Below are 16,249 nucleotides of genomic sequence, written 5' to 3' on the forward strand. Positions count from 1 at the left end.
ATGTGGTTGAAAAACGTAAAGGTGAGCACTATTCTTAACCACAACCCACCTACTGTGGGTTAAACACATGGTGTGGATAGAGCAACACTTTCCAGTGTGTGCTACCAATATCCAATATCTAAACCATTAAAACCATTCATAGCAACATGTATGATATGAAAAAGGAGTAAGTAAATATAAAATATAATAGCTACTGTATTATCGCTTTTACTGGCCAAGTAAACTAGGATGAGGAAGGACTTTATCAGTCAGCTACATTATTTTGCACAAGACACAATAGTCTCAGTGTAGTAGCTTTTGGAACATTTATTCATGCAGTGATGACAAGCTAAAACCGTTCAAATGAGTCGTGAGTCATTACTATAACGACACAGCAGACTGACAAATCCTCTCAGTCTCCACTCCTGACCTTTCTGTTGCTGCATTTGTCAGGAAGTCGTAGGGCCACATCGCAGTCAGCCATTCATTGTTTGAGAATTCAGATAGAAGCGAAAAGTAAACAAGCACAACCAACGCAAAATGTCCAAAACAGGATGAGCTCTGGATGCTGGCCATGATCATTGTGAGTGGAACTCACTCTTCAAAGACAGGCCAGCCTTACATAATATGTGGTCCAGTCAGACGACTCCAGATGAAACATATTTGTGAGTGTGTGTAGTTATTTTTTTGGCATCTGGGTTCTGATCTCATCTCAATGATTCGCCAGGCTCAGCGTGGTAGTGACCGCAACATCCTGCCCACAAAGAAAATCATCACACCGTCCGAGAGTGTTTTAATGTGCATTCTGTGTCTGGATCAGTGGACAATATATGGCTGAAAAATGACTAACTGAAGGAAACCAATAAGGTTATCAGTGAGCACTTTCATCTCAACGGCACTGTCATTTCCGTTTACAATGTGTGTGTGAAATTCTGTGTCCAACGTAATACGTTTGCATGCCACTCTTAAAGTTCTATGTCTTAGATGCATCAGCTCAAGTTCCACGTGTTTTTGGTTTTTTTCAGTACTGCCTTTACATGGAGGTGTTTCATGTTGTTATGCATAGCAACCCTTGAGCTTCCTGTCAACATGTGATCGGCTGTTAGTTTGTTTTTTAATCTAGTCAGTGTTCAACTTGGTTTTCATCTCAAGCAAAGACATATCCTCCAGTATCCCAACAGCTACAGGCGGCAATAAACAAAGGCTGCTGTGACAGAAACGTAGATCAGATTATCAAAATTGTCATTTGTAACCAGATGTTTTATTATAAATTTATTAATGAATATAATAATTTATTATTGTTCAGAGGCAAATTTGTGAACAGACATTGTTAACCCCATTCATCCTCCCTCTCCTTATCTATACTGTACATTGCCACTGCACACACATGATTTCACATAAAAAGTATATATATATATATATATGTCATAGAATAAAAGATTATTAGAATTTGAGCTTGTCCATATGTAATGTAACATAGACTATTCTATAGCTATTATAAGTACTGTGGATTTCTGTTAAATGTATGCTCAAGTTTGATTTGTAAGAGAAAATACATTCATTAATGTACAGTAACACAGACAGACCTTTTTACATAGAGGGTTTTTAATTGACTAACTATGTTAATAAGCATTAACTGTTTAGTAAGCATGCTCTGCACTGCAGCTGTACACTGTCAGTCCCAGGAGACCCGTGTTCTGTCACCCTCATATTCCCATGCTTGCAGAGGCCAAAGGTTGCGAAATGGTCTCAAAGCTGAAATTAGTGCAACGACCAGGGAACACTGTCCGTTCAGAACTAAATATGACCTTGTCACTTTGAGCTGGACACAGGAAAGGTTGTTGAAGATTTTCAGGAAGCTGCTCTTATGAATGTCTATAGTATGTTGGTGGTTTCACATGTTTTGAGCGAAACAGCTCACACAGTTCTGCAGACATTAACGCGTGCGGAACAGGGACGGCACCTTGTGACACGGACACTGAGGCAATGAAACTATAAAAGAACATCGTGTCCCTTCAAACCACAGCATCACTGAGAGAGATGTTTTTCCTCCACACAACACATTGATGTTGTAGAATTAAAAAATTAAAGATTAAAACGAATTACAAATTGTTCTCTCCTCAGTAAGCATCAATCCATGACCTAAATTTGCCTCCTTTGTGCTTTTACTGAATAGAAATACAAATGCTCTGCCTTTAGGGAACACACAAACACATACATATATATCTGCTCTTCTTTGTTCTCTTCTTTCCAAAACAAGAAAGGTTAAAACTGTTACCATTGTCTCTGGCTGATTCAGTCAGAGGCAAAAGCCATATATATGTCATCATCATAGTTAACATGCTGTGTGCTAACACTCTGACTCTGGGTGGGTAAGCCGGCCGGCAGGACATTGAAAAACAATGACCATTCTCACAGTCTAAACTCCTCTTGACCCCTTTCCTCTGAACATATCACTGAGTCCAACGGGGGGAGGACAGAAAGCAAAATTAAAAAAAGAAGCAGAAACAGAAAAATATGACATTTTTAGTCAAGTATTGCTCTTGTGAAATAGTTGCTTCCCCTGGCTGTACTCCCTGACAACCTGTGTATGTGTAAAGTCTATAGGCGTGATTCAGAGAGAGAGAGAGAGGGAGAGGGAGAGGGAGAGGGAGAGAAAAACCCCTCCCAGAAAATATATTCATCACAGCCAATGTATCACCTCAGCAGTGAGGGCAGATAAGATTCAAAGAAGAAGAAGTCAGAGACAGAGTTCATTGTCTGAGATACTGATCCTTGACTGCATGATTTGTTTTTCTTTTCTTTTAATTTTCTTGAAGTGAAGGGAAGAGAACACAAGACATTTGGATCATTTGACTGAAAAGAGTTCCCATCTTTATGTTTTGATTGTCTGAACTCTCCGTACACTGATCTGGACAGCAGTTCACCGTTGACCATGACCTGCAGGTGGAATCTCCTGATGTTGGGTGAGTCACAACCAATGAGCAAATAAATAATAATAAATAATTGTGTGTGCTTTTAGAAAGAAGACCTACTAGTTGCAGTACACGGCAAATCTATAAACATGTATACATTTCCTAATAGTCCATTTTAAATTTCATGTTTTATCACAACTTTGCACTGAATGTAAAGTTGTACATTACAAAATGACTTGAGGTTTTCCTGGAGTGTGTGAAAGAGTCCAAATAAATTAAGAGAAAAGGAAGCAGAGTGATGCTGAGCACAGCAGCTTTGCCTCAAACTCCCCACACTCAGGCTCCACTGCACAGAAGACATCTGTTCTTCCCCTTGTGATATTTATATACTATGAACTCATCACGCTCTACACATACTTGTCACCAAATATAAGAGAAGAAAACAATGTGTTGCCATGCACCACACCAACAGCCAACAGGCGCAGTTGTCTGAAACTTTTTTTTGAATTTCACAGGTTTTGCTGTCCTGTGGTGAAAATCTCCTTGTGGTGATTAAGTCACCACTTTAAGTGCTAAGCGTTGTCAGGGTAGTCACAAAATAGTTAATATTCCTCATTATCATAAATGTTGTGTACTTACCGCCTCACCTCTGATATCAAATCAGGGTGTTTTTCAAAAGGGAAAATATTACAGTTCACACATCATTTCCACTGCATCTGTCTGACACTTAGCAATAAGTGTCTCAAAACATCAATAAATACAGCAATAAAGCAAAGGATTGAATGTGCCTGCTTTTTAAATAAATGCATCCATCTGGCATTATTTAGGTGTCAGTAACCCTCTCAGCAGAGGATGTAATGGTGTTCTGCGCTTGAACCATGCCATCTGATATTTCCTTACTTAAAGGAAGCAGATTTGTTGTTAATTTTAAATTGTGCGGCGCAGATGCTGTTGGAACAATCTCAGGAAGAGATCATCTCAGAGGAAAGAATGAGGGTATTTGCCTTTTTTGTTGCAGAGCCTTTTTTAAAACTTGTGTCTTTTATGGTGGGTGCAGGTCAGGGTATCAATGACTGATAGTGACAATGAATTTCAGGACAAAAAGTCATTCAATAATATTGTATTTACATGAATCTAAAGTGGATAGTGTGGGTAAAGTATGGGTGCTAGTGTTGCAGATGATAAAACTCCAGAATGACAGTTGTCTTCTTGCTTTTTTTTCCAGCTCTGTGCCTCTCTGTCATCGCGGTTCTGTCAAAACAATCCTGTCCCAACGGATTTAATCAATTGCCACAAGGATGCATTGGTATGAAAAACCAAACAATTTTCCACACATAATGCCTCATGGAAAAACTCTCATGTTGTGCCACGTGTGCTTCTTTATTTGTCACAAATAACTGATTTGCATTAAGAAACTGGAAACTAAAAATCTAGCATGTGATGTTTAGTGTTTATTCTAATGTCGAACACTTCATGTGACATCCATCATTTCATGTTTATCTTTATCTCTAATGAAGATATTGACGAATGTGCTGTCGATGAGGATTATCCGGAAGATATCGGACCATGCGGAGAGGACGCTGATTGCATCAACACGAATGGCACCTTTTACTGTGTGTGTAAAGATGGGTTCAGATCATCATCACTCACAGTGAATTTTTCAGCCGCATCATCTGCAACGTGCAGGGGTAACTGATCTTAAAATCAAGTGTGATTTGCATTTCAAAAGTGCTTTTTGACTCCTGCAGTCACATTCTGTCCTTTTCACATTCTTTTCCTTTAAGATATCAATGAGTGTTTGGAGATCCAAGACGTCTGTGGATCCAATGCCAACTGTTTTAACACAAGTCCATATTATTCCTGCATCTGTTCGGATGGATTCATCTCAACCAATGGATTGGAAAAGTTTCGTCATGGTGACGATGTTATGTGCATAGGTAAGATGTTCATTATTGCCCTTACCATGAAAAGTACTCACTATACATACAGTATACTACTACAGTGATGTGATGTTATTGTACTTGTTAGAAGGTAAGAAACAACTATTATTCATGAATGTCTTCTTTGTCCTTATTAGACATTGATGAATGTCAGGAGGATGAGGTTTGTGGTCAATATGCCACATGCATCAACGCCCCAGGAAGTCATCACTGTGTCTGCAATCCTGGCTTTGGACTCAAATCTGGGGAATCTAATTTCTCCGGGACTCAGGAACAGTGTGAAGGTAAGAGGTATAACATGATGCTGCACACACTGCAAGTTAATTCATTTTTCGTAAATTGCCGTCACTGCTGTGGTAATTAGGTTTTGGATGCTTGCAAAATAGTTGTTTCAAGATCCCTGTTTTACCAAAGTAGAACAAAGTGAATCAAAATTCAATATTATTTTAATTCTGCCTTTTTTTTAAGGAGCCTTGAAAAGATTGCTTTCAGAGCTGATTGACCATGGCTATGTTCTCAAAAAAATGTCTCTTTTCAGACATTTGTATGCTCGATAAGACAGTCTGTGGAAATGGAACCTGCCACCGTGGAGCCAGTGGCCATTACTGTGCATGCCACACAGGGTTCACGAACTATGGCAACAGTAGTTTTCGCTGCACTGGTAAGAACACAATAGCATTCAACTTTTTCCACCATCCATCACTGGTCCATGTGTTTTTTCAGTACCTGTAAAAACAGAGCATTTCCATGCATCCTTGTGCATGTATGCCATCAGAAGGTAGATTTAATGAATCAAATTTCCTGTTTCCTCAGCGTTAAACTGTGATGATTTCAAAGATCTAAACATTTTGACTGAGGTAAAGCCACACCATGAACTGTTTTAGCTATTATTCAAACATTTAGTTCAAAATGTCTTGTACTAAGGTCACATTCTCTCCAAATCACTCTCCTAGAAATTTCACGCTGCGAATGATGTTGTGGTGCTGCTGAACAAAAGTTGTGTAGAGATGACAGAGAGTGAGAATCCAACAGTGCCTCATAAAGAAGATCTATTAGGGGTATGTCTGTATTATTATTATTTCTATTATTATCATTGTTATTCATCCATTTTATACTGCAGTGTCTTCCACTTGAGGGTCACAGGGAGCCCCCCTGTTGACATATAGGGCACCCTGGACAGGTCGCCAGGTCGACAACATTAATCAAGAATAAGAATAAGAAGTATTAATGACAAAAGATATCATTTCATTAAATGAAATGTTTCCAGAGCCTCATAACACATAACTACCTCAGAAACAAGAAGCACTGTCTCCAAGTTCTGTCACATTGTTTTCACACAGTCATGTCTGTGCACACCTTGTTTATGTTGACCTGAGGTGGCTATGCAGCCTGAATGTCTGCCTCAGTCTGACTCTGTCTCCGGTTTCTCCCTCCTCTGATGTGGCTGCAGAGACTGTTGTCTATGATTGACCAGCTCTTGTCCAGTGGAGCCTTGAATGATAACAGGAAAGTCTCCATCTTTCTGAACCTGGTCGAGAATGCCCTAAGGCTCATTGGACCCTTCATGGAGAGCCCAGGGGAAAATATGTCCTCCAGTCACACAGGTTAAATCAGAATTTATACTGAAGCAGCTGATTTTGTCCCTGTTTTTTTCTTTTTTTGCTTTTTATTGTTTTATTCAGGAAAAACTTTGCAGGTCATACAGTATTAACAGAGATTAACAGAGAGGACATGTATGTTTATTTGAAAAATCATGTTTGTATTTGGTTCAGAGCTGGAGGTGCTGGTTCATAAGGGGGCTGACTTACCCCGAGGGGCTGTGACTGTGTCATCAAAGCAAGCTCAGTTGGACATGCTCTTGGAGACAGCTGCAGGAGATCGCTCTTATTACCCTGGTGATGACAATGTCTAATCAACACATTTAACGTCTTTCATTTAATGCACAGATGATTCCCTCAAGTAATGAATGTCCACTTAAGTCACTTATTTTCCTGTCATCACTGTAATAGGCTTTACAACACTTTCATTGCTGAGCTATGCAAACCTGGAAGACTCTGCAGATGGATTCTTCGGAAAGATGAAACCACCAGAGAAACAAAAGTTTAAGATCAACTCCAAAGTGGTGACTGTCACCGTCAGTAACAGTAACACGAGCCATCTCAAAGAGCCCATTAAACTCACTTTCTACCATATGACGCAGGTAAACTGAAAAGAAAAAGCTTATTTTTCTTGCAAGATTTCAACTAACGTCTGTTCAGTTCTCCCTGATTAATCTGGTGTATTCATTTATTTTACAGACCAATAAAACGAGCCACTGTGTGTTCTGGGATTCCTCAGAGGACGGAGGGGCGTGGTCTGCTCGTGGCTGCACTGTGGTGAAGACCAACCCGGAATACACCGTGTGTTCCTGCACCCACATGAGCAGCTTTGCTGTGCTCATGGCTCTCTATGAGATAGAGGTAAGAACCAATCAAAGATACATAACCTACACAATGAAATATTAGCAAATCATACACATCCTTCAAAATGTTCTCAGCCTCACCCGGAAAATGTTACAGGAGAAAGATTGTTCTTGTCAACCAGATACTCCCTAACAGCACTAATGACTTCATCATTACTCAACAGACAGTAGTCAGGCGGTGCCAGGCGGTGAATGGTGTCACAGTTCAAGGCCACATTTGGCTACTTCTGCCAAATGTGAAAACTTCATGTTCTGTGGAGTGTAAAAATCCACACTCTCTCTCTCTCTGTCAACAGAACAAGTTTGAATTGCAGCTGATCACCTGGGTGGGTCTGTCCCTTTCCTTAATTTGCCTGTTCTTCTGCATCCTGACATTCTCGTTGATTCGCGCCATCCAAAGCCCAAGGACCACCATCCACCTGCACCTCTGCATCAGCCTCTTCGCTGCCGGGCTTATCTTTCTCGCAGGCATCGCTCGTACAGAGAACCAGGTAAATACTCCAAATTCAGCTTGTGTAGACAAAACCTGTGCACTGTCCAAATGAGTGCAGTTAAAGTTTGTGGCACAAGAATAAAGTACCAAGTAACAGCACAACTACTGAATGATTTATGTGGGGTGCAGAAGATTTACAGTATAAACAACAGTTCAGCAAGTAATTTCCTCCTTTCTCTTTCTCCCAATTTCTCAGCAGCCCTTGTCATTTTTTCACTGTTGTCATCTCTCTTCTTACTGCATTAGGTTTGCTGTGCAGTGGTCGCAGGGCTGCTGCATTTTTTCTACCTGGCAGCATTTTGCTGGATGTGTCTGGAGGGCATCCAACTTTTCAGAATGGTGGTTCTGGTCTTTAATGCCAATGTCAAAACATTATACATGATGGTGGGAGGCTATGGAGTCCCAGCTGTAATCGTCACTATCTCGGCCATAATTAATGCCAAGGGATATGGCACTGAGCGATAGTAAGTTCCCTCTGAGAAGTCGCACTGTTGCCTTTCAGCAAAAAAGTCCCAGGTTTACATGTTCTCTCCGTGTGTGCGTGTGTTTCCACCCACAGTCCAAAATATGCAGAGGTTAATTGGAGACTTTGAATTGACCATAAGTACGAATGTAAGCGTGAATGCTTGTTGTGGTGGCCCTACGATGACCTGACCTGGGGTCATCAAGTTGACACCAGGTTGACAAAATAAAGTGGAAGACAATCAACAAAAGCTTTTGTTGATGTTGCGTTTGCTAAATCAAACCCTCATAATGTGTTGCAGTTGTTGGTTAAACCTGGAATTCATCTGGAGTTTCTTTGGCCCCGTCAGTTTCATCATCATTGTAAGTATGAAGATCATCATCGAGTTGAGCAGTAACCCTAAAATAGATTTCCAGGGCTTTTCTATAACCTCATCTCTGTTTCTCCTCAGGTGAATGTCTTCTTCTTTCTCATCACAGTCTGGAAGTTGGCACAGAAGTTTTCAAGTTTAAATCCTGATATGGACAGTTTGCAGAAGATAAAGTAAGCTCGTGAAAATGACCTCAGGCATGTGTGTTGTTAATGTGCATGTGCTCGTGTGCTGTTTTCTGACCTTATTTCAAAGTAAATTCTATGAAAATACAAATTAAAACACAACACCTCCCTAAAAGCAGGACATTTCATTTGACTGTCATTTTAATGTGGCTCAAATGTGACCACAGGGTTTCACACTATCTTTGTGTCTTTGTTGCCTCCTGCAGGACATTCACTGTTACTGCAGTTGCTCAGCTGTGTTTGTTGGGCACCATGTGGATCTTTGGATGCTTCCAGTTTGATGAAGGCACTGTCGCCATGTCTTACCTGTTCACATTCTTTGGCAGTCTTCAGGGAGTTATGCTCTTCGTCATGCACTGTCTGTTTTCTAAACAGGTCAGTCGTGGGGGGGGGTTCAGAAATATATAAACAAGCTCTGCTTCTTTTTCTTTGTGTCAAAACTCATAGTCTAATTTCTGTTGCAATTTTAGGTAAGAGGAGAATATGGAAACATCCTCTCCAGGTTATGCGTGCCTCAGAAGAAAAGCTACTCAGACTTTGGATATTCCAACACCAAAAAAGCAAATGTAAGCAGCTATTTATATTTTAACAGCTGGCTCTGAATGATATTATTAGACATTATTAAATAACTGCAAAATATGTTGAATTAAATGTTCCGTTGCTGTAGAGATTTAACAAGGTTGTAAGTTCAGTGTTAAGCACATGTTTTATTACAGAATGTGAAGAGTTCACAGTATTAGAGAAGAAGTTTGTTCATTTATGATAACAAAGCAAATTAAAATGATAATGCATTAAAAAATGCTTTGTGAATGATCATCTCTTTCACCCTCTGTCATCCTCAGCCATCTAAGAGCACGCAGGATACAGGAGATTCTCACATCTGAAGATTTAATGTCTCATTTCTGCACTCTCATTTGTGGCTAGTCCACAAGTTTGCTTTACTGCAATAGGTTGTATATAGTTGTTTTTTGTTTGTTTTTTTTACCATGAGCTGGCCTTTATATTCAAAGCTATTAGACGTGTTGATTGTTATATGGAGTACTGTTAAATGATGAGAAAGGTTTTACTATATCACTGATCATTGTGCCATCATATGAATATCTCCAAATGTCAACATTTTTCATTTGTAAAAAATTGATTTAGCCCCAAAATGTCAAAAACTATATGTGACCTGTTTTGCAGGTTTGTTGTGTCGTCCAGGTACTTTAATCAATCAACAGAGACAATCTGATAGAGACCATAAGTGGCAATGACAATAAAGACTGTCTTATCTTATCTTAACTTATCTAAAGGCAAGCACTTTTATCCACAGTATTAATATTAAAGTTTTTCCATAAATGTATGTATTTTTAATTTGCCTGCATTCCGTCTTTGATAAGCATATTGTGACATTGTTGTATTATTTTTACCAAACTCAAATAGGTTCCTAAACTTGAAAATTTTAATATTTGTTCATTATTTTTTCTTTGAATACAAGTAATGTTTGATGCTGTTCGGTTGTAATATTTATTTATTTTTTACAGCTGGCCTTACTTTTTTATATTTCTTGATGATTAATGGTGTCATTTCAAATGTGTGTATGTGTGCACCTTTGTGTGTTTTTTCCATGCCTCTAATTTAAGCTTTGAGACTATAAAATAACTTCTCTGATGTACTTTTTTGAATAGTTGAACAAAAGGAAGAAAGTGCCTTTGTATAAGAAAAGGACAATGGATGATTGCTTTTCTTTTTAAGTATTGTCATAGTCAGTATTCAGTTCAAATGGCAACAAATGAGACAAAGACAAAGTAAACCCTATGCAATACTTTCTACATGTTTGATGCCCTGTTTCAGAGCGCTTTGCCTCCTTCTTGAACACATACATCTTGTTTTGATAAAAGATCGAAACAGTTAAACATACGGAGGAAATGGAAATCTCTCTTCCTTCCTGTTTATGTCAGATCACAGGCATGATGGCCTCAAAAAGCAAACAAAAACTTAAGTAGCCTAGGAAACATGTATTTACTGTTATCAGTGCAGATTAATGAATAGTCTTACATTTACAAACTTTGAGGAGACAGTGTTAATGCATCTTCTGCTTTGTAGCCACATCCTGAAAACATTTATCAAGTATCAAGTATTTTAATATCTAAGCTATTTAAATGTACAGTTAGGCCCAGCAATATTTGGACAGTGACACATGTTTTTTTGTTTTTTTTTACCATGTTTATGGTAAAATATGTTTATGTTTTCATAAACATATTCATTCATATAATCAATATGGGCTTAAAGTGCACATTGTCAGCTGTAATTTGAGAGTATTCACATCCAAATTGGAGCAAGGGTTTAGGAATTACACCAAAGGTAATTGGACAATTGACTCAGAAGGCTGCAAAAAAAAAAAAAGCAAGGCTGCATGGGCTCTTCCCTCGTTAACCTGTCATCAATTAAGCAGTTAAAAGGTCTGGAGTTTATTCCAGGTGTGGCGTTTGCATTTGGAAGCTGTTGCTGTGAACACACAACATGCGGTCAAAGGAGCTCTTAATGGTGAAACAGACCATTCTGAGGCTGAAAAAAAGAAGACATCCATCAGAGAGATAGCAGAAATGTTAGGAGTGGCCAAATCAATTAATCAGCCTCAAAAATAGAAAGGCCAGAATTGACTACCAAAAAACACCTGAAGAAGCCAACCCAGTTCTGGAACAGCATTCTTTGGACAGATGAGACTAAGATCAACCTGTACCAGAATGATGGGAAGAAGAAAGTTTGGAGAAGAATTAGAACAGCTCATGATCCAAAGCATACCACATCTTCTGTAAAACATGGTGGAGGCAGTGTGATGGCATGGGCATGCATGGCTTCCAATGGCACTGGGTCACTTGTGTTTATTGATGATGTGACAAAAGACAGAAGCAGCCGGATGAATTCTGAAGTGTATAGAGATACTCTTTCTGCTCAGATTCAGCCAAATGCAGCAAAGTTGATTGGACGGCGCTTCACAGTACAGATGGACAATGATCCAAAACATACTACAAGAGCAACCCAGGAGTTTTTTAAAGCAAAGAAGTGGAATATTCTGCAATGGCTGTCAATCACCAGATCTCAACCCAATCGAGCATGCATTTCACTTGCTCAAGACAAAACTTAAGGCAGAAAGACCCACAAACAAGCAACAACTGAAGACAGCTGCAGTAAAGGCCTGGTAAAGCATCACAAAGGAGGAAACCCGGCGTTTGGTGATGTCCATGGGTTCCAAACTTCAGGCAGTCATTGCCTGCAAAGGATTCTCAACAAAATATTGAAAAGTATCATTTTACTTAGGCTTATGTTTATTTGTCCAATTACTTTTGAGCCCCTGAAATGAGGAGCGTTTGTATAAAAATAGCTACAATTCCTACATGTTTAATCATATATTTTTGTTCAACCCCTTGAATTAAACCTTAAAGACTGCAACCGTTGTAGTTGTTTCATTTCAAATCCAATGTGGTGGCATGCAGAGCCCAAATCATGAAGATTGTGTCACTGTCCAAATATTTCTGGGCCTAACTGTAACTGTCAGAACAAAGTTGGGAACAGTATCCCACAAGTAAACCAGAAACTCTTTAAGCATCTAATAATCATCCTGATCTTCCAAACTACTCTGATGTGTTGTTTGTGACTGGGATATAGACACAAATGTTTCATGATCCCTGTTGTCCGTCCGGCAAATTACAGTTGAGATTATATCAACACAGGAGATGAAAGGAACACATCTACAGCATGGTGGGATAAATTAACTGCAGAGCCTTTGGAGAAATAGAGAAAAACCAAACCCGGGAGAAAGAAAAACAGTTAGGGAGTCACAGGGAAACCAGGGGAGGGGAGTGAGAGCAAATGTGGATAGCACTGATAAGTAATTCTGGCAAATCAGGCAGCTCGTCGGACAAGAGAGAGAGACATTTGTCGTTTTCGTTTATTCTGAGCCACCTCAAAATATCCTGTGTTCATGCAGAGGCAGCTGACGGTAAGTCTAATTTACTCTTCATAGAACAAATAGTTCAAAACACATTCCTATCATGTAGCACTGAAGGATGCATATGTAAATAAATTAAACATATAGGACTAGTGCGTGAGGAAAACAATGATTATCTGGGAAAACTGGGATTGGAGTGATCTAGCCTGGAAAATGTGATCCAGAGATACTTGTATAGTGCTGCCCTGACATGAGCAAGGCATTCCTCATTATATCTTGAACATCTTCTGTTCAGCAGAAGGCAAACCAACAGATGTTGAGAAACATCTTGAAAATGTACTTTTGTTACTGATATTGTCCTCAATATACAGCTCATTAACCCACACTCTACATCAAGGGCATTTTATCTCTTTTTGGAGCTACACTTTTAATTTGTATACTGCTAACTTCTACTACTATGACCTAATAGTTAACAGAGTAGACACTAGGAGGAGCAGTGCAGCATGTCCATTTTTGGGAAGATAAGTGATCTCAAAAGAATTCTCTTTGTCATGCTATCTTACCAACAGAGTAATAAAACACATTTAGCAACAGGGCAGCACTTTAAACCAGATGTCCATCCACACACCTAAGAAGAAATGGCTTTGTGAAACATTGAACTCCACTAAGGTGAAGAATGTTTCTGTGGCTGTATCCAAATTTTACTGAGACAGTCCACCCTAAGAGACACACTTCAGGAAACACATCGCTGGACACTGACAACCAGTCTTATTTTTGAAGGAAACACTTCTGTGTGGATGTACTTTTGTAATAGGCAGAAACAAATAACTCTCTGGGCTCAGCAAGGCTTAACACTCTCCTTGGCATTATTACTTGCAACGTTTTCTCTAATTAAGGTCTAAATCCTATGTGAATTGCCAGACAACCTGATACAATCAGTCTCTAAGCTGGCCAGTCAAGAATGTCCAGCGTCGCACTGGTACATACGTTTGCATTTGGGACTTCTCTGTTGTCCTTCTGTCCATGACTTAGCCACTAATGACACTAAAAAATCAGTGTCTTTGAACCATTCAAAGCCTTTTACATTTGACTTAATTTATTAGAAGTGTATATTCACCTAATTTAATGAATTGTTGGTTGTTATTATCCCAAGTCAGCTCAGCTCTACAGAGGCCGCCATTTCAGACTATCATGTTTTTACAATAGCTCACAATGGACTAAACATCATGAGTTTTGATGCTAACTGAAGGCTACATAGGTTCACCCAAACACCTGGAAAGGAAGAATATTCAGCTGCAATATGCAATTTCACCAATAAATGTTGTTACATTTTAGTTAAAATAAACATTATGGTTCAAAATGACATGCTCACCATATAGAGACATTTTAAAGAACGTTTTTGTGACTAATTCCTAGACCAGAATGCACATATTGTGAGAGACTGTTTTATTTTATTGCAATCATCACATCTGCTGGGTCCTGAAATGTAAGGCTGTTTCAATTTGTCTATTCATTTATTTTTTAACTTTTTCTATCCATCCTCCACCAGAACATGAATATCAACTCTTCAGAACAACCAAATCCCTGGCTGAACAATGGCAGCTCTCTGACCCTCAGATCTTCAGGTATAGGGATGTCCTGCTTCATTATGACATTTGGTGCCATCTCCAGCCTCACTGCTCTGGGCATCTTGGCTAAGTCCCATGTCAGATTCCGCCACCAATCAAAAGCACCATTTCTGCTGTTAATAGTGGCTTTGCTATCTTCTGACCTGGGAGGTCATGTGATCCTCGGTGCTTTTGCTCTGTATTTGCACAGGGATCAGAGGTATACACTGCAAGATGACAAGCCCACCACATTCTGTCAGATCTTTGGGATGAGTATGGTGTTTTTTGGCTTGTGCCCTTTGCTGTTGGGTTGTGCGATGGCAGTGGAGCGCTGTGTGGCCATCACCCAGCCCTTTTCACATGCTGCTATGTTCACAGTGACTCATGTGCAGCGTGTTGTGTTAATTCTTTCTTCAGTTGCATTCATGCTGGCAATTCTGCCTTTATTTTCCTTGGGCACCTATACAATCCAGTTTCCCAGAACATGGTGTTTCCTAAATATCCATGGACCGCAGTCTGTAGATACCATTCTGATCTTGGCCTTTTCATGTCTTGGTCTCACTGCACTGACTCTTTCCCTGTTGTGCAATATCCTGAGTGGCCTGGTATTGCTGCAAGCCAGATTTTGCTCCCACAGTGTTAATAAAACTCGCTGCACCAGACGTTCACCGTCCACATCAACTTCCTCTTTGTTTTGCTCGTTGGATCTGGAGATGATGGCACAACTGGCAGTTATCACTGTGGTTTCCTGTGTGTGCTGGAGTCCCTTTCTTGTGAGTATCATACCTTTAGTCAGGTATTTCAAAAACATAATATAAAAAATTACAGCTGACTATACACCTCATCATCATCATGACTGGTGCTGTGTCTATCTTGCATTATAGATCCACCTTCTTGTGATGCAGATCAACCAAAGCCAAAGACCCTCAAGTGATTGGCAAGATGGGTTTACTCTTCAGAGCTTACGTATGGCATCCTGGAATCAAATCCTGGACCCTTGGGTTTATATCTTACTTAGGAGAGCTGTGTTTTTCAATTGTTCAAAACTGTTTAATCCAACCACAAAAGCTGGCAAAAACGAAGCTCATGCTTTCCCTAATTCAACTGCACACTTTCATCTCACTGTAATTCCCTCTTCTCATATGACAGCAAGCAGCCATCTTCTGTCTCTAAACTCAACAAAATCCCTCCCTCCACTGGCTACCCTTCAAATTCAGAATTGACTTCAAATTAGTACTCATAACGGATAAGGCCCTCCATGCTCCTATCTCATCAGAGAACTCCTCCAACCATACTCGACCTTCAGACAACAGATCATCACCCATAAGCCTTCTTACCATTCTATACACTCCTAAAATCAAAAAGTGACACTCAGTGTCAAAGCTCAGTTGCTTTGGAACGGACTCCCACTCCTTGTAAGAGCACACATTAACCTTAACATTATTTGTTTTTATGAACTCTGCAACACTTTGTAATTGTGGGTTTAAAAATTATATAAATAAATAAAGCTGTAATTACCTATTTACTTGCTCACTTGTCAGTCTGTTGTGCTTTCTACACTAGCAGCAAAGAGTGCAGATATTCAGTGCAGAATGACCCTGTTGCTTTTGGTGTCAAGCATGTAGGAGAACCTATGGCAGCAGCGGTCAGTTATCATTAAAACTCAAATTTTGTTTGTTGTATGTTGTTGAAAATATCAGTAAAATTATTTTGATTGCATTTTTGCCAAATGGAAATATCTTTACCACATCCACAAGACATGAAAGTACCTGATGACATGCTGCTGTAACATTTTTTTTATTATTAAATATTGACAAATGTTAAACAGTGTGAAATTAACAAATAGATAACATGTTTACAAAATATGTATACACATAAAATAAGTTAAACCAAGCAGATGAAAGA

At 39.4% G+C, this 16,249-nt stretch overlaps 2 protein-coding genes across 2 annotated transcripts; both read left to right on the forward strand.

The window, feature by feature from the left end:
• Nucleotides 1-2,679: 2,679 nt before the first annotated feature.
• On the forward strand, nt 2,680-10,148 carry LOC122784753 (adhesion G protein-coupled receptor E1). The gene is made up of 19 exons (XM_044050078.1): nt 2,680-2,945; nt 4,120-4,200; nt 4,412-4,582; nt 4,679-4,831; nt 4,972-5,118; nt 5,373-5,495; nt 5,648-5,691; nt 5,788-5,892; nt 6,285-6,438; nt 6,607-6,729; nt 6,844-7,034; nt 7,132-7,293; nt 7,592-7,786; nt 8,035-8,252; nt 8,553-8,613; nt 8,703-8,794; nt 9,013-9,181; nt 9,277-9,372; nt 9,649-10,148. Exons 1-19 carry the CDS (start codon nt 2,915-2,917, stop codon nt 9,688-9,690), a joined length of 2,358 nt encoding a protein of 785 aa, XP_043906013.1. The 5' UTR covers nt 2,680-2,914; the 3' UTR covers nt 9,691-10,148.
• Nucleotides 10,149-12,708: 2,560 nt separating this feature from the next.
• On the forward strand, nt 12,709-15,865 carry ptger1c (prostaglandin E receptor 1c (subtype EP1)). The gene is made up of 3 exons (XM_044051441.1): nt 12,709-12,788; nt 14,287-15,117; nt 15,229-15,865. Exons 1-3 carry the CDS (start codon nt 12,771-12,773, stop codon nt 15,565-15,567), a joined length of 1,188 nt encoding a protein of 395 aa, XP_043907376.1. The 5' UTR covers nt 12,709-12,770; the 3' UTR covers nt 15,568-15,865.
• Nucleotides 15,866-16,249: the final 384 nt, after the last annotated feature.

This window comes from Solea senegalensis, linkage group LG19 (genome assembly GCF_019176455.1).
Source record: "Solea senegalensis isolate Sse05_10M linkage group LG19, IFAPA_SoseM_1, whole genome shotgun sequence".
NCBI lineage: Eukaryota > Metazoa > Chordata > Actinopteri > Pleuronectiformes > Soleidae > Solea > Solea senegalensis.